Here is an 18,886-nt window from a genome sequence, read left to right on the forward strand (position 1 = left end):
GCTGAAAAGAAAAGCAAATCTTATTCAGAAATGGTCAGTGTAACTATTTATGAGGACCGACCAACCACGACCATTGCTATCTGGTTTACCTAACCATAAGGCTCGAGCTGTTCACCTAAAAATTGTCTTGACTCTGATCTCTATTGTATTGAATATAAAATATTAATCATAATAATCACGCTAATAATGATAACAATAGTCAATCATGAATTTATCATTAGAAAATTGATTTTAAGGTGAGTTCTTTTCACCATTATTTACCTGTAATGAAGCTCTCAAAGAGAGAGAGAGAAAAAAGAGGGAAAATCTGGTTTTGAGATGAAGTTTAAAATCAATGGCCTTTATTATTATATTTTGGGTTTTATCAAGGTTTTGTTTGTTCATATAACGTCTAAACTTGCAGCATTTCCCGCCACTTCTCACATGGCTATGTTTTGCTTTACATTTGTTGTTGAGATCAAGTTACTTGAGCAACTTTCTCAGTCAACCTTTTCAAGCTCATTTTTGCCCTCATCATCTTCATGTTGCTATTTTCCGTTCGCCTTCCATGTTTTTGTCTGCATCTTTTGCTTCACTGATTTTTCCAAATGATATCAACGACTTTAGAGTTTATTTCAATCTCTTTTTTTTCCTCCTTCTTTTCCATCATGGCGTTGGTGTGATTGAATGTGATAACGGCAATTGATCTGTTGGTCGATACTGTTTAGTCTTTGCTTTTGTCATCTTCAGGGAACACTTTTTTTCCTTCATCATTTCCATCTTCATCAGATTGATTACCTCTTTGTCTTCAGGTTCACTGAACGATTCATTTCCATTCACAATTTTTCATCTTTTTTCTTCATATTTTTTCTTCTTCCCTCTCTTCACACTTTCACACTTGCAACATATTAATATCAACTAATCATGACAATTATTGCAATCATAATTACACTTTCAACTAATCATTTGATCCTCACTTTTTGTCCTCCATTAACTATTATTTTCAATTTTCATCCAACTGCATTCATTAAACTGAAAATGAAAATTCATTTTCCTTTCTTCTTTTGGGTTTCTCGTCCTTCTATCCTTTTTTGTTACCTTAACATTTTTACTGTTCAACAAATTATTCAACACATTTTGACAACATAATTCTTACAGGTTAATTACAATTACAAGCTTCAAGTAATCAAGTAAACTTGATGCTTTAAATGTTATCATTAGGATAGATGGAAATGGCAAGTTCAATGTTAATCTAAAACACTGTGTTAGTATATTTGTTGTAGCTCAAGGTGGAGATGAAACTCTGCGATTCTGTGAGTGAACAAAACAAACGCTAATACAAAAGCCATTCATCTTAACTTAGACATTTAACTGATGAATGATAAAAGGTAAAAATAAGTGACTTTCTTGTGATTGTTTGATAAAGTAATATTTTAAAATCATAATTAGTCTGAAAATTTTCCCAAGAATCAACAATTAAGGCAACAATCAGGATATTTATGTTGAAGGAGGACAACAAAAAAGGATAATATTATACATTAACCTTTAACAGGTAACAAGCAAGACTCATTTTTTGGTGTGTATTTGTGTGTGTGTTTGTTTGACAAAAGTCAACTCACAGATTAGCATTATGATTAGTTTGAGAGTTGATTGATGGTTTATTGTGGTGGTGATAGTGGTGATGATGGTGATGCCAACAATTAGCATTTGAGGAGCAATAAAATTAGCACATTTGCATGTGTAACGAGTTATACCATTTTATGCTAATTAAATTGAGCTTGTCATTGAATCTTGTCTTGCTGATTATGTCCTTGCAACCTCAACTGTAACGTTGAAAAAGGCTCACATAGAGGATGAGAAGAGAAACGAATTATGATAAAATAAGAAAATTAGAAGAGAAACAAACGATGAGGATGATAATTAGAAGATGAACATCTTTCAAGGGTCGCCCTAACATATGAAAGTAATTAAAGAACAATCATCATCATCACCGTCATCATTATCATCATGATAGATGTGATGAATTACAAGAGTTGGACAAAAAAGAGAAACTCTGAAGACAGCAAATGTTCAATGGAAAAAGTATATTTTTTTGAATTGCTTTTTTTGGTAAACAAAAAGTACTTACAACAAGACAATTTACAATTAAATTAATCAATTTTAAACTAATACCATTCATGCTTCTAATAGATAGTAATAATAATAGCTTAGCAATTATCATGTTTTCAATTGAGTTTTACTGATATTATTATTATTATTGCTACTAGTTTGATTGGTATTGTTTTGGTTAACAGTTTTGTTGATTATATTGTCAATCCATAATCTGTAGGCGGCGGTTTTCATGTAAACACCGGGCAAGTTGGGCTCAGCGCATTTAATTCCATGTGAAACGGTACCAACCAGAACCCAATGACCGTTACTTTTTTGAACCATCAAAGGTCCACCAGAATCACCTTCACACGAATCTTTACCACCATCAGTGTAACCAGCACAAAGAAAGGTTGATTTAATCTCTTTATCATGACCAGCATTATTGAACATTTCTTGGCACTTATCATTTGCAAGGATCGGTAGTTTAACCACTTGAAGTATTGAAGGTATTGGTCCACCTGAAAAAAAAGATAATCAACAGAAAAGAAGAAAAGAACAGATAATTTAAAATTTACTCCTTTTTTTGTGGCTTCTCATTTTCTATTCATTTGTAAGCTTGTTTGTCAGATAAATCTGTTGAAACTCACCATAGCTTAATTTACCCCAACCAGCAACATGAGCTACTTGGCCAACAAACTCTTCTCCTGGTTCAGGAAGACAGATAGGAACAACATGAGGTTGAACATCAAATGGTGATTCCAATTCCATCAGAGCAATGTCATTCTCAAATGTTGTTGGATTATAATTACGATGAACAATCATCCGTTTAACTGGTTTCTGAATGGGCTTCAAATTTTCAACATCACCAGTTAAATCGTATTCACCAACAACTACTAATAATGAACCCCAGAATCTAGAAATTAAAAATAAATTAAAAAAACCAAGAAAAGAGTTGAAAAGATTGTCAATTAACAGTGTAATCAATCAAATGGTAATATCTGTGTAATTCAATTCAATTTTACTCTCCTCACTGAAACAGGTAAATAATGGTAATATAATTTTCCCTTTCGACCTTTTCCATTGTTCAATCTAATTGATGAACAATTTCCTTATTGTAAATTAATATTATGATTGATTATAATAACTAATTGATGATTGGCACAAATTGAAAGTCTCTTTTTTTTCAAGATTAAATTGTCCTACTTTCAATTTAACTAATTTGACTGTGAAAGTGTGTTCCGCTCAGTATTTACAACTGATCAAAGTTTGCTATAGCTTTTGCTCTGATTTGATTAGTAAACTATTAAATTGTTAATTGGAGCAATTTAATTTGCTCTCTTATTGTTATGCTATCGAAGTTTGCCAAATACTAATTTTTTCGCTCCTTCCTGCACAAGTTAATTGTTTAATGAATGATAATAATCAAAATGGCGATCATCATGATTATGATTGAAATTTCATTGTTACCCTGGTTGACAATGAGCTGCTGTTAAAACCCAACGATGATCAATGAGGACTCCACCACATTTGGTTTTCATCCATAAACCAAGCCAAGTTGCCTCTTTAATTAAAACCTGTTAATGAAAATTAAACATTAGTAAATATATTAAACATTGAATAGGTTGTTCCGAGAAACAAATCCTTGAATATCATTTTATTCATCACTTTATATCATTGAATAATCGTAAACAATTTTTTCTCTATTGAAAAATTGATCGAAGTAGGTCAACTTTTTTTACGGTAAATTCCCATTGTTATTGATATCATTTTTCTCCTTCTCTCTATTTTCATTTATACATCTTACTGTTTTAATTTTTCAATTTTTCACATTACAATTAAAATTGATATTGACAATTAGTACGCTAAGTATTGAATAGTGAATGTTGATTGACTTTCATTTTATCAATAAAAATTGGGTTAATATTGTGAGGTTCAGTCTTTATTTGAGTTGTTACTATTAACTTTCATTGATAATTTTGTGAGGAAAATTTTTATCAACCAATTGATTTATAAATCTAAAATAAACACAATCAACATGATAGACGTTAATTTCAAGTCTCTCTTTAACTATTTAATATGATTGTAATATTTCAAGTTAGTAATCGTTGATGAATCGATGAAATTTGTTTCCCGCCTAAATGGTTTGATAAATATTGATTCTCATGCAATTGAAATCAATTAATCAAGTGGACAGTTAACATGATTAATAAAGTTTAATACTTGACTAAATTAATCTTTCAATAGCAAATTGTTTAACAACAGCTCAAGGATTAAGGAGTGTAAAGTGACAAATTATTACTTTTAAATGACAGCAATTAGTAATAATTCAACAATTGATTGGATCTTTCTTTTTTGGTTAATATCATTCATTTGTAATGAAACATAACGTTTTGTTTTACTCAATGGGGAAAAAACAAGTTTCATTTGTTTACCATTTGAGTTGGGTTTGATTTTATTATCAATGAACACTTGATTCATTCAGGGTAATCAAGTATTAAATCATGCTTTCACCATGTTAATGATATTGAAATATCTGTGAAATTAAAACTTAATAACTGAATTAATCAAGTTGCTAGGGTGGCGCCAATACTACTGTTATTCAGATTGTAATTCAAGTTTGATTAGAGGTAAATAATATACCATTAGTATTGACATTAATAGTAAATTTTCAAAAAGTTGGTTAATTGACTGAACCAAATTAATTTTGAAACAAGGATCAATTATGAATCGCTTACTTGCCAAGGCCATTCACCAAAATGTGCATTTCGACCTCCAACAACCCGTGCCATTGACTTTAAAGGGCTAACACCACAATCTGTCGATAAAATGAAAAGAATTGACGATTAGAATTTGAAGATAAATTTGGAAAATTTCATGTTTAAATCGGTCCTTACCTAATTTATTGTTATAAGGCCTTTGTACGTTGAGTATTTTATTCAAAAGATTTCCTACCGAATCGGGTAATGTTGCTGGTGTAATTGGTGTTGATGTAATTGATTGGGAAGAAGAAATGGCCAAAGGCGAAACTGAACTGATTTCAGTAAACAACGTTGATAGTTTGGTTGATGGTGAAGATGAAGCTGTAGTTGAAGTTGAAGTAAAATCAGTGGAAGCAGTAGAGAAAGGAGAAGAAGGCATTTCTGTTGTTACTGTTTCTGTAACGGTATCAGTTAAGAAAGATGATGATGTTGATGAAGATATTATTGTTGATATTGTATCTGTTGAAAGTGTTGTTTCAGTATTGAGTATTGTTGTTGGTTCAGTTGTTGATGAGGATGACGTAACATGCGTTGTAGTTGATGATGAGATCCATGGTAAACTTGATAATGTAGCCTCTGTTTTAGCTGAGGTTGATATCATTGTGGTTGGTAGTGTTGCCGGTAAAGGTGTAATGCTTGATGGATGATCTGCAATAGTTTGACCGATTGTTGAGCTAGACTCTTGAAGGATTAATGGTGACGAGGACAAGGTTACAGTCGGTGACATGGTTGAGGTGCTTGATGACTCTTTTTCGACCACCGGTGTTGTCACAGTTGGCCTTCCTGTTGTGGTTAAATTTGTACCATTAGTGAGACCAGTAGTAGGAGCAGCGGTTGTTGTAGAAGGAGTAGTAGAAGTAGAAGTAGTAGGTGTAGTAGGAGTAGTTTTCGTAATTGGTGCTTGAGTTGTTGAGGTTTGTGTTGCATTTGTTGTCGGTGGTGATGAAGGTAAAGGCGAGGGTGAAGGTAAAGACGAAGGTGAAGGTAAAGGCGGAGGTGAAGGTGAAGGTAGAGATGAAGATGAAGTTGTTAAAGTAGTTAATACTTGTGTAGTTTTAGTTGTCGTTGTCAATGTTGATGATGGCAATTTAGGCACAGTGGTGGAATAAATATTACTAGTAAATCCATTTGATGGCTTGGGTTGATCACCAGGAAGTTGACAGCAGCTTTTAGCGTAAATTGTATCCTTACAGATGCCAATAGGCTTACCTTTTGATTGTCGACATGCTAATGAGAACATGCAAGTTCCTTTGTTACCTTTGGCATCAAAACAAGAAACTGGTCTAATTGGTTTACCATTATCACTGAAAACATCAATAACCATTGGGTTCACCAAAACACTAGAAAATAAAAAAATTAAACTCACTAGATAAAAATAAATACGTTCATTATGAAGATTATTGTGTTGGTGATAAAGGTGAAAATGATGGAAACGATGAAGTAAAAGAGGAAAGCGGAACCAAGCCATGTTGATGTTGGTGGTGGTTGATTCAGCAGCAACTCATCCTGAGCATTTTTACTTTTTTGATCCTCTAAAAAAAGCTGAAGAGGAATACACAGAAAAAAAAGAAAAACAAGAAAAAAAGAAGATAGTTATGATGATGATGATGATGAGAGTAAAACAGGAAAAGCAGTTTTCAAGGTTGGGTCATTGGCTTTTCTTACTGTTGACATGTTCAAGGTTACTAAGGAAGAGAAAGGAAGAGAGAAACAAGTGGTAAAAAGAAGATAATCAAGTGAAAAGTAAAGAGAAAGATGGTGATGAAGAAGAGCAATTAATTGAAAGTTACCAATACTTTTATCCAAATGGTTAGAAACAGACGAAATTGAATTGAGAAATTGTTAAGACTGGTTAGCCACATGGTTATTGCAGTTTAACGGTGACTGTTAACATTGGCGCTCACAGCCATCTTGAGACTATCGCTTTGTGGGAGAAACAATACAAGAAAAACAAAAGATTTGGTACAAATATGTCAATCCTAAAAGGTTAATCCTTCAAGATAAAGTGAAATTGCTTGTTGGTTTAACGTGAAAATCCGATAGATTTGTCAAGTTTCACAGGATTCAAAGGTTATGACTTATTGTTTCAAACTGAATGTTTATTTTAAACAAAAGTTGAACAAAGAGGTTAAAGTGTTGAGCTGTAACGGTTTAATGGCGGCTTATCTTCACTTCCATCTCCACCATGACTAGACATGAGACATTTAGACTACAATTTGAGACAAACATTAGGTAACCACTTAACCTTTTCAGTATGATTTGTCCACCAAAAGCTCTTTCCATTTTCCATATTTTCTCATGGTTTTAATTTCAGACTTTTCTGACTCAACCTTAGCAAAATCTCTCATCAGTGTTTGATACAAAATACGTTACTTAAAACAAGTAAACAGTTCAGTTGACAACTTGCTTTCTATTGAATTTTTCAGATTTAGTTTCTTATTTCTTAATCAAATTAGTAAATTATATGTCTAAGGTCACGATTCACTTTCATGTTCAACAAGATAACTCTTTGAGCGTGAAGTACATGTATTTTTGAAAATTGAATTAATTCCCATTGAAAGAACCATATAATGTTTGAATTGTTGACAAATAATAACAGGTAATCTTGTCTTTTGTTGGTTACCTTTTGTTTTCTGTCATTGCTTGCCTTTTACACACCATGTACCGAGATATAAACAATGGGAAGTGAACAAATCAGCAGCTCAAAAAAAAGATGACATCTTGTTAATTGTTGTACTTGGAATCTAATTGATTTACAATTCAAACAATTGCAACATTGTTAATTATTCAGTCATATTGTAGACTGTGTGGGTTACCAGTTGACTCATTTTTTTATCATGCTTTAGATGGTGTTTTGTTTGAAAACAACAAGAAAAACAAAAGGTAATACAAAGTATTATCATTTGTATATTAAATGATGTTGAGATGTGTTGATGGTGATCCTAATGATGTTGATTGTGATGAAGGAAAGGTTGAATGAGAGTAAAAATTTCAATTGGGCGTTGGACAGTTTACTTATTTGTCTATCTATCTCCTCTGGTTAACAATTAATTTGAATTTTTGCTTTTACTTATCAAAGTTTTTCATGTTAATTTAAATGAATTGTAACCAAGGGAGTTGCAAATGTAATGTCAATCACACGCGTTTAAATACTAAATTATTATAATCAATGATGAGAGCGAGAAAGATGGGAAAGAGAGAGAAACCTCGACTGATGACAGTTATTATGTTCATGATGGTGAAAGATGGCGAGTCCAGCCCATGATGATAACTGAAAAGTTGACTCTTAATTTTGTCATTTTCAAGTAAATGGGAAACAAATGGCAAATCAAGAGACACTATTTCTAATCAATTCTGTGTAAATGAATAAGTAGAGAGAAAAAAACTCTGAATTGAGTTATTCACCAATTTGCAAATTGTCAAATTACTATTTATTATAATGACATTTCACCAGGAAACTACTCATCGCCGGAAGTTCATCTGTTATCTCCATTATTTCATCATGGTTCCAATTTTTTTTACTGCTGTTCAATATCTTTCATCTCTTTTCTCACCCTCTTTCTTTCAAGTCAATGATTCTGACAATTTGTTAATGACAATGAGAGTCACTGAATGAGATTCTGTCATGATAAAAATCAAGATTTTTATCATCAACAGTTCAACTAACTTGAGGAAGAGCAAAAAAAAAATGGAACCAGAAAAAACTTCAAGACTAAAAATTTGCAACAATGTTATGCTTCATGGGTATATTAGAGGTTTTTGGGTGTCTCTTGATCTGATCCGAGAAATGAAAGTTGATGAAAGCTTGATCAACGCTATTTCACCAATGATTTTGGATTGGTCACAAAAAAAACTAGAAATGAATTGCTTTATGCCCAAGAGATCAAGCTGTCAAAGTTGAATGATCCTGGTGTTGGTAGTGGTCTTGGTGACTAACTGATTGGTTTGTTTTTATCCAGTCGCCTACAGGTATGTTGTGAATGAGTTAATGACGAGGATAAAAATTGCGGTTTACAATTCATTGAGAAAATCTGATCCTGACAGACTTTGAATTTCTTTTCCTCCTCCACCTACGATTGTTTTTTACGTTAACCATTTTTTGTTGGTGTAGTTTTATGTTGGTGTTTTTACACACGTAAATACTGTTTATTCATTCATAAAATTGTAGTGTCGGACCACAACTTCCGGTGAAACCAGTAATAAGATGCTGTAAAAGAAGAGAGAAGAATATGAATGAATGAGTTTAAGATGTAAAATGAAAACTTGTTAGTGATGGTTATATTTTTACTCTACTCACAATTAACTTGAATGAAGACTTGAAGTAATAATAGATGAGGATTTAACCTTAGTTTACTCGTTTTTAGCCAAATATAACACTAAAAATGCACTCCAATTTGTTTGTTGTTATAATCTGAAATGAGAAGATGAAGAAGAGAAAAATTCTGCTGAAAATTGATAAACTTGAGCTTTTTTGCACCAAGTTTTTTACCTTTACTCTATTCAATGTAGGTTAACTAATACGGTAATTGTTATTTAAGGCCTACATGGAAATGAGTTAAAAGATATCAATCAATTTTGATGGTATAATGAGTACTTGTTGAGGTCTTTTTAAGGTCATCAACATCAAACCTCATCTTCTTTTCAACTTTCATTCTGTGCTCGTCACTGGAAGCTCATTCATCAATCCACCATTTAGAATGTCTCAGTTAATTTTATGCTGTAATCTTATCCAGTTTCCTTGTAAAAAAAGTTAGCTCTGAATGGAGAATCAGAAAAGGATAAAATTAATGTTCATGTTTTGTTATGAAAACTGGGCAAGTTAGCCACTTACAGTTACAGGTAAATACGCATTGATTAATTCATCGGTTTCCAGAATGTTTGCTTTCATCTTATTGTTGTTCCTGTGTCGGTTTTGTTGGTAATTACTGATGTATTTTTTTTGTTTTGGTTTGGCGATGTTAATGGAAAGTAGCAAATTGATAAACACTTGAGGGCAAAGAAAATTTGCTTGAAATTGGCTCTTTGGAGATAACCGTAATCAGCATTGAAGGCATTGTTATTATCATGACGATTATGATGATAATGTTGATGATCTACTATGATTAAATTTCAGTTCATAAATATGATTCAGCCTTGGTTGATAATCAGAGTCAATAATTGATATTAAAGGCCATCAAACCATCAATTTATTTTTGTTTACATTTTCTGTTCTCTTTCTCTCTTTTTATTCAGAGCATCCAGTGAATGATTTTCATGATGATGTCGTCATCTGCCCTTGATGAATTGTTTAATGATCAACACTTCCGTTAACTGAAAGAGAATCAAGAAAAAAAGGATTAGACGATTTAATTGAATTTTTGTGTTTGCTTTCATTGACAATTAACCAGAAAACCAGAAAAAAAGTGAAAGCTTTAAAATTGAACAATTGATATCACATTTATAATTAGAGTGATCGTGATTACTATTAGCAGGTTCATCACTGGAAATGACGATTAAAAGAAAGCTGATTGAGAGATGATTGATGATAATTGTAAAGAAGCCGAAGAGATGATGATGTTGGTGATGTTGGTGATAGAGGAGGAGGAAAGAGCAAGAAGCGCAAACCGAGGAGAGAGAGCAAAAAAAGTAAACTCAGTAAACAGTTAAAGTTGATTCAAGTTGATGATATCTGTTAGTGGGTAATTAGATTAGTAAAAATTGGAGAAGAAAAAAGCAAAAGGATAAACAAAGAATAAGAGAGATACGTTTGTTTTATATCTACTATCACAATGGACTTTCACCAATTTGACCAAACTCGACTCCATTTTATAAGGTTTTTTCCTCCATCGCTCCACCATCAAAGAATCAGGCTTGGACCACAATCTCTATCAACTATTAGCAAAATGCGAAGATGGTGGGAAAAACCCCAAATCAGCATTGTTCAACATTCCAGAGTAAAATTACTTTTGGATCAAAAGCTTTGGTCAAATGAAGCACGGTAAGTAAATAAAGCACAACTTTGATTAACAGAAAGCACAAAATCAAATTTTCTGGTAAAAGGGAAGATTATTTGATAGTATTCAACTTTTGGAGGGAAAATTAACCCATTCGAGATCAAAAAATGGCGACAAAATTAGCAGATTACTAAATAAGACGTTAATATAAACATGTCAAAAGTAGACTCCATTGGATTTGACTAGTCTACTTGCTATTGGATAAGACAATGCCAGGCAACTCTTTGCCGCCAAAATGTCTAGTCTTTCTGGTATCATCAGTTTGATAAGAAGTCATCTCATCTTGCATTTGTTTTTGCTAACCTTTTTAGTTTTTTTATAATCTGGTTCAATCCGTCTTTTTTTGGTTTAATTATAATTTTATATTAAATTGAATGTGCTTTTTTAATCTACTGTTTTTGCCCTGAAAACGCTAATAATCAACACAATTCAATTGAAAATATCTACTAACATCTTTATGTGCTCAAAATGCTGGTTCAAATTGTACTAAAGCCAACCATTGTTGGGGATTAATTTTGGTAAGCAAAAATTTTCCTTTTACCCAAAATTTACCTTTTATTATCAACCCAGTTGCGAATATTTTCTCACTCTCTTTCTTTCTTCCTTACTACAGGAATGCTAATTATCTCACTTGTTTATGGCTAAAGGTGAAGTTGTAATAAAGCAAGTGGAGGTCATAGGATAAGCCGTCTTTTTTCAAGCTTTCAATTATGAAGTTTATGTACTTGTTTCCTTAAATTGAATTGGTTCCTCGTTTAATTGCTGTTAAAAAGACTCATTGGTGGTCTCATTTAAGAAAAGCCTAAATTTTTGTTTTGTCACTGATGATGGATAGAAACTGGGAAAAGCGAAAAAAAAGCTGATGCTGTTTACTGATGAAATTACTGAAGATGGTGATGATGTTGGGAAAGAAGAAGGCGGAGGAGGAGGAGGAGGAGGTGGAGAAGGTAGGAAAAGGATGGGAGAGGTGTTCCACTTTCTCTCTTCTTATTCCTTTTGTTATCCAGTGCAAGGAATTTGAGAATGGATTGCCTTTAGCCTTATTTCCCTTTGCTTGTTGACCATCAGTCTAATCATATTAAAGATTCAAATTGCCGACAGAATGGTTAATCAACAATTGAAACTGTTGACCAAACTTCCATTGGTTATTATTATTAAAGGAACCAGACATCAAACAAACAAACATCATTAACAATATAACAACAACGGCAAAAACAGCAATCTCAATAGCTAACAGCAACAACAACAACTGTAAACATCTTCGAACAACTGGATATTATTTATACATTATTCAAAGTGGCGGTTACTTGAAGAGTAACATTTAACATTCATTTACCATTATTTAAACTAAGTCAAATCTACAATTGATTATTATTAAGAATCCAGTTAATCTGAACATGGTTTTGGAACCCGGTTAAACTAAATCTTTGATTAACTAAACTGCAGTACAATAAACTTACCCAACAATCAATCTTTTTTAGTTAAAGCTTAGCTAAAGGTTCCCATAATGTGAAATTGTACTTGCTTATGCATCGTCAGTTATTTTAATGATATTACAAGCAAACAGATAACAAAAAGTGGGCTTTCTTTTCATTTCGATTCAGTTCAATCCTCTGTTTAACCTTTCCTTTATCTGTCGGTGAACTTTATTATTTGATGTTACTTTTCATGGCGAGAGAGAGCAAAAAATGTGTATATTTGTATATACACATAAACCTTAAATTGGTGTCTCTCACAAGTACACAATACAAGACATAATCTTGATTAGGGATAAAACAACATATAATAATTCATCAATCACATAAAAAAAGGAGAAGAAGAAGAAAGGTAATCCTGTTTTTCCTGAACTCGTTTGCACTTTTTTATGAAAAACATTAATACTGCACAACAAACTCATTGAATCAATGAATACCTTTTTATTTCATAAAATTCAGAAGCTTTTCATCATCACCAATAAATAAAAATGATCATAAAGCAGTAAGAAACAGAAGATAAATAAAAAAAAGCTCACAATAAACGCTTCGAGAAACAGCAAAAAAAGTGCACTTTTCATGGATTTTTTTTTGGATTTAATCTTCAGAAAATATTCCCGTTGTCATCTTGTACCTTTGCTTAGGTCATCGCCAAGTAACCATAACCAAGTTTTTTTTGCACCTTAAAAAACACTTGATATTTAGCTGTGAAAAGTCAAGTGAAAAGCTGAATTCCCGCCAAACAAAAAAGAGATGAAGCAAAGTTTAAATGATGATGTTAACCTCAGATTGTGCGTGAAACTGTCATACAGAAATGAACGTAAAAAGACTTGATTGTAATTGAGTTATTACCTCGACTTGGACAATTTAAAAGTCTTCTCAACCATTTGAGTGAACGTTTTTTTGCTTACTTTGAATGACTTTTAATATAACGCGATTCTAATAGCTTAGCAATAAGCAAAAATGGTGATTTGGTGGAGAGAGAGAGAAGAAGAAAAAAAAGGAAGATGAAAAATGAGAAAGGAAGACAAAAAGTTAGAGGATGAAGATGGGAACAAGATGATGGCAGGTTGCCCATCAATTCCTTAAAAAGGGAAGAGAAAGAAAGACTGAAAGAAAGAAGAAGATGAAGATGAAAAAGTTAAACGAAAGTTATCATCATCAATATAAGGTTTGACGATTTGCTTTTGCCTCTCATCATCTCATACATTTTGGTTGATCCATGAGGAGGGAACAGCAAGTTATGTGTCAAAGAAGATAAGGAAGAAATGGATGAAAATGATGAAAATGATAATGAAAAAAAAAGTAAAGTTGAAAGTGAGATTCAGAGATTGCTGGACAGAATCATCATCTCATTAGATAAGCCAGACAAGACCAAAAATATAAGTCAGACTGAGTCTGGCATTTCTCAGATAATCATCATTATTATGACTAGAATGATGATGAGTATGATGAGAGTGAGGATGAGAGTGAGGGAAAAAGATGATGATGAACATGTCGTTGGCCTTAACGGGTTTAACAGGAGTAAACGTCTCTTCAATCAGGTAAATGGATTCAATAAATTTGGTGAATTGGCAGAAACATAATAGACATAGATGATGATGATGATGAAAATGCGATCAGGAAGAGGCTGAAATGCTTTTAGACTGGAAGCAGAACCAGACAGAAGCCGGGTCATAAATCAATGATGGCTATGGGTAAGACGAGAACCACTTTTTTACCCTCACTTTTGCTTCTCTCGCCTTTATTATCATCTTTATCCTGTGGTTTAACCGATTATTTGTGACACAACAAAAGGTAATGGGAAACATAAAATATTATCATCATTATTATTGATGTCAATTCTAGATTCTAGACGATCATGTTTATACGCATGTTAAACATGATTCTGTCTAATCTCAAGATATTCATTTTCAACCTTTCCAAATAGTCGCATAAAAAGTTGGTTAATCAACCCAATTTTGTCTGGATTGTCTTCTTTCCCTCTTCTTCTTCCTCTTCTTCCCCATCTTCGTCTTCATCAAAATCATCTTTACTTTCATTATAAATGTATTTTCATTTTTCATTTCATTTTTTTTTCCACCAAATCTTTTCTTTTTCATCTTTTCCATGTTGACAAATATTTTCCTTCAATAACACAAACATCTGATTTTTTGGCTTCTTTCAACACTTTGATTATTTATTCCTCTGTTGAATTTACTCAGAAATGAAAAAAATTCTGTGATTTCCATCAATTTATTCATCTGAGAATCAAACCTGACCAAACTTGAATGGTTCCAACTCTCAATTTTTGCATAATTACATTAACAGTTTAAAGTTTAACCTCATTTTGGACATTAATTTTTCTGTCACAAATCTAATCAACATCAGATTGTCATCTAATAATTAATGAAAGCTGATTGAATAGTTAAATGGCTTTTCTTTCATTTGTTTCTTGTTACTTTTTTTTGTTCCTTCGAGTGATTCTGTCCTATCAATGATATTAATGCGGGTTTTAAGGTTAAAACCATCACCAAAACGGAATCAGAAGTGAAGTGAAACAAAACTGCAAATCAAAGTAGCAATTATGAATAATTTAAAAGTGCAATAAAATGCATAATTAACACTAACAATTAACATTAATAAAAAAGGTATTAACAAACGCATACAAATAGACAATTAACTTAAACATTGTAACGTTTAATTATATAACATACAACCTTTACTGATTAGCTGTGTTTTAAGAGTTTCAAGTTGCAACAAAATTACAATTGTTGGTGAATTGAAGGAATGAAATTAGACTGAAAAAAATTTCCTAAAAAAATGGACAAAAACATCAAAATTGAAAGACAATTCAAATGAAAAGCAATGAAAAGTGATGGAATCTTTGGAAATTCAGATTTCCTCAAATTTGTTTTCTCATCAAACATTCAGAATGTTTAACTGATTCCTTCATTTCTGCTCAATTTCATGACAATTCACGCGAATCAACTGTTTTTGTCTCATGATAATGATTTTTATATCTTTTTCATGCTGATTATTTGGAGGTTTTCCAATCAATGAATCCAAATAATCTGATTGCTGACGAGAGCAGTTTAACCAAAGAGAGTGAAGAAAGCAAATTGTGAACAAATGATGAGCAATCAAAAGTGATATTAATGATGATTGAGATGATATATTGGATGAAATAAAGTGAAAAGTAAAAAAAAAGAGTTTATTTGATGAAAGTTACCTTGAGGCGAAAGTTGATGATAAAATCATCTTTAACTTGATTCAATGAAATTGAACAAAAAGATATTCAATTTTGGGCATTTTTGCATTTACCTTTTGTTGAAAGCAAATCAAATCACTTGATTTTTGGATAAAACAACAAAAATGAAAACTCAATGATTAACTTAATCACTAATTTGTATTTTTCAAGCTAAAAATATCTTCTTCTCAATGATTGTTATAATTTGACAATCAAACCTTTTCCTCAATCCTTTCCAACCATTTCAACATTTAGCATTTTTGTTTCCTCAATTTTGTCAATTCAATCAGTAAATTGTGTAATTGTTCAACCTTTATTGCTATTAATAATATTGATTATTATTAGTTTAGTTAAGCAGAAAACAAAATATAATCAATTTGTTGTACTTCAATCAGAATTGAGAAAAGGTAAAGAAGAAGAAAAGAGGTAAATTCAGTGTTAATCATTTTTTTTCTTCTTGCGATTGATTCAACTTAAGATTTATCATTTTCTACCTTTTTCATTAATTTCATGATTTCACTTCATTTTCATGTGATCATTAACTTCACTTTCAATTGACACATTAATTATCTTTAATTAACTCTTAACAACAAGTGTCATTATTTTGGATCATTGCAAGTTATTGATGTTTAATCAACTTTTACATGTTCATTTGAACATTTAACTTCTTCTACTTTTTGTATTCAATCAATTTGCTTAACAACCAAACCTTTTTAATCATGAAACTTGCCACGAGTTAATGGTGATTAAGTTGATCAATGAAGTAGTTAAAATGTTTAACCAAAGACAACAATTAAAGCTTGAATAACAATGAAAGGTGTTGAAACAAGTTGAACCAAAAAAATGGAAAACACTTTTGGTGTAAAAACATGAGAAAAGCGGAAAAGCAAAATCAATGTAAATAGTTAATTAGTTAATCAGTGATGTTGATTGAAAAGAGAAAGTCAAAGCGAATATAATTGTTCAGGAATTTAGGTCGAACCCAAGTCTACTTTCGATGCTTTTTTACCTTCATTTCCATGCCAACCTTTTTCACCTAAACTTGTCTTAAGATAGATTTGTATGAATGAAAAAGAGGAAAGTTTAAAGTGATTAACTGACCATTCAGTGATCAGTGATGATTAATGTTTCCACTGAATGAAGAGCTCAACTTGATTCACATTCTGATCACTTGATGATGCATTTCAATTTACGTTTCATTTACAAGTTTATCATCTTTTATCATCAACCTAATCATAACCATCATCATTAACAGTGAGAATTGGTTGGTTGATACAAAACAAAACAAAAGGCACCAAAAGTGTAATACAAATGAAAATAAACAATAAGCTTTTATTGTTGACGTTTGTTATTGTTGTTAATGATGATGTTTCTTGGTTTGCCGTTGTTCATGATAATGATAATGACGATGAACGTTATTCAATGGGTTTCTTGTTTCATACAAATGATACCAACAACGGGTTTACGCGTTTGTTGTAATAATATTTACGTATGAAAATTTCATCCTTTTGCTTCATTCAATGAATTTATATTTTTGTGTGAAAACAAGTCAACAAATGGAATCAAAGTCACCAGAAAAAAAAGAGTTCAGGTTTTTTTTTCTTGGGTTAACTTTTCTGTTGTTGTTGTCGTTCAATGATACTTTTGTGTGTTTATAACTGTAAAACTGGTGTTAATTAACAATTTCAACAGTTGTTAAGTTGCTAATAACAATTGACCTAAAAATTTAGCCAATTGAATCGCTGATGGGTTACATTGACACGCACCAATCCCACCTTGACTAAGGAATGCCTTTTAATATTAAATGTGCGGTTCATGATCTTTATCATCATTCTGTTGCTAAATTTAATCTTAACATTTATTGGTAATAACTATGAATGGAAATGATCAAGAAAAAGAAGAAGAAGAAGACAAAATGAAGATGGAAACATTGAGGAAGGAAAAACAAATATGTGTGCAAAAATTCGAGCCTTTACTGACTTCATTGGTATTTTTCCTATTGAATATTTATAACGATTCGTTTGACGGCTCCACGCGCCTTCGCCCACGTTGGTTGAAGAAAAAAGGTTGATAAAATATTCTGGTTCGTATGAGAAAAAAAACCAAACAAGACGTCAACATGATAATGGTAACATTAAGACAAATTGAAGTTTTACTTGAAACCAATTTGGGTTGAGGTTGAACCACATAATGACAGTGATGAGGCTGATGGGCTGGTCAACCTCAACCTAAGACCTAACCAGGCTTAGGGCAACTTGAAGGCAAGTGATGGTGGTCGTGTTAAGTCACAAGTTGCTATAACAAGGAAATGATTTATTTGTTGCTCAAAATGCTCTCACTGCTACTGATTATAATTACGATGATAATGATGATGATTAGGAGGATGATGATGAGCGTTGATTAAAGTGACAAAATGAAAAGCAAGATGACAATGGATTGAACCGGATTAAAGAACAGTTTTTAATCGTAATTTTAATATTTCAACCTTTTCTCTCTTAATTAGCATCACTTATCATTTCTATTAATATCATGTTCATCATTTCACAATAATTATCTTCCTCTTTCTCATTCTGATATCAAAAGATTCATCACATTCCTTTTTATTGTTGTTGTTGCAGGAAATTAAATTGCCATTTAACCATGTTTAATACAACCATGTGAAGGTTAAATTATCATTTCTTTTTTATATGAATATTCTGGTTTCAAATCTCTCCCTCATAATTAACCAATATTATAGCCTTAAGGGTATATTATGGTTTTGTAATGATGATCATGAGAGAGACGGAAAAAGGTTGTAAATGGTGAGAGGATGATGAATGAAGAGGATGCAAAATGAGGAGCAAAAATGAACAATGGAAAGGCAAAGTTTTCTGGTTTGTTATTTCTTCTTCTTCATCTTCATCTTCAATTGAAGAAAAATGTCTTGGAAAGAAAATAACTTTTGAAAATGTCTCTCTTCTATGGGAATTTCAGGGGGAAGATGGGTGAGACAGAAGATGAGGATCAAGATGATAAAGGCATGTCTGACAGAGATTTGGTTGCCAAAATGATGAAAATGTTGATTCTTAGGCACGACGCGACTTTCAAACTTTGCTTGTTTAGTCTTGTCTTCATCTACATCTTTCTCATCCTCTATCTTCATCTTGCATCGTTTGCCTTGTGTGTTGCTCCATTTATTGAGATGTTGCTTTTTTATGCATCTTCTTGTGGGCCAAGAATCGTCTTGATTACTGTACAAAATATTCAAGTGATGATGATCAAAGAAGATGATTACTCTTTCCATTTCGTCTTCTCATACTTTCTCTCATCTTATCATTATCATCTTCATCATCAGCATCTTTTCACTTTCACCAGACAAATGCT

At 32.0% G+C, this 18,886-nt stretch overlaps 1 protein-coding gene and 1 long non-coding RNA gene across 3 annotated transcripts; one reads left to right on the forward strand and one right to left on the reverse strand.

Moving 5' to 3' along the window:
* Positions 1–2,048: 2,048 nt before the first annotated feature.
* Positions 2,049–7,872, reverse strand: LOC107360535 (uncharacterized). 2 transcript variants are annotated; one of them, XM_015927209.3, is made up of 7 exons: positions 6,620–7,872; positions 6,495–6,514; positions 4,965–6,371; positions 4,806–4,885; positions 3,538–3,644; positions 2,718–2,983; positions 2,049–2,588 (listed from the first exon to the last, which is right to left on the reverse strand). In XM_015927209.3, exons 3-7 carry the CDS (start codon positions 6,295–6,297, stop codon positions 2,197–2,199), a joined length of 2,178 nt encoding a protein of 725 aa, XP_015782695.2. In that variant the 5' UTR covers positions 6,298–6,371; positions 6,495–6,514; positions 6,620–7,872; the 3' UTR covers positions 2,049–2,196. The 2 variants fall into 2 exon arrangements, with proteins under 2 accessions (XP_015782695.2, XP_015782696.2); XM_015927210.3 differs by lacking the exon at positions 6,495–6,514 and having other exon boundaries at positions 6,620–6,892.
* Positions 7,873–11,005: 3,133 nt separating this feature from the next.
* Positions 11,006–12,399, forward strand: LOC112538636 (uncharacterized). Its single transcript, XR_003081880.2, has 2 exons — positions 11,006–11,340; positions 11,436–12,399. It is a non-coding gene; the product is annotated as an uncharacterized LOC112538636 (long non-coding RNA).
* Positions 12,400–18,886: the final 6,487 nt, after the last annotated feature.

The sequence above is a fragment of the Tetranychus urticae genome, chromosome 2 (assembly GCF_039701765.1).
Source record: "Tetranychus urticae isolate SD_2017Ah chromosome 2, NJAU_TeUrti_SD_1.0, whole genome shotgun sequence".
NCBI classification, from domain to species: Eukaryota; Metazoa; Arthropoda; class Arachnida; order Trombidiformes; family Tetranychidae; genus Tetranychus; species Tetranychus urticae.

Excerpts from the sequence above, each read along its gene's own strand:
- LOC107360535 (XM_015927209.3), bottom strand. The coding sequence starts at position 6,297 with ATGGCTTGGTTCCGCTTTCCTCTTTTACTTCATCGTTTCCATCATTTT. Across the intron at positions 4,886-4,964 it reads GCCTTATAACAATAAATTAG|ATTGTGGTGTTAGCCCTTTA; the intron begins GTAAGGACCGAT and ends TTTTATCGACAG. Across the intron at positions 2,589-2,717 it reads TTGGGGTAAATTAAGCTATG|GTGGACCAATACCTTCAATA; the intron begins GTGAGTTTCAAC and ends CTTTTTTTTCAG.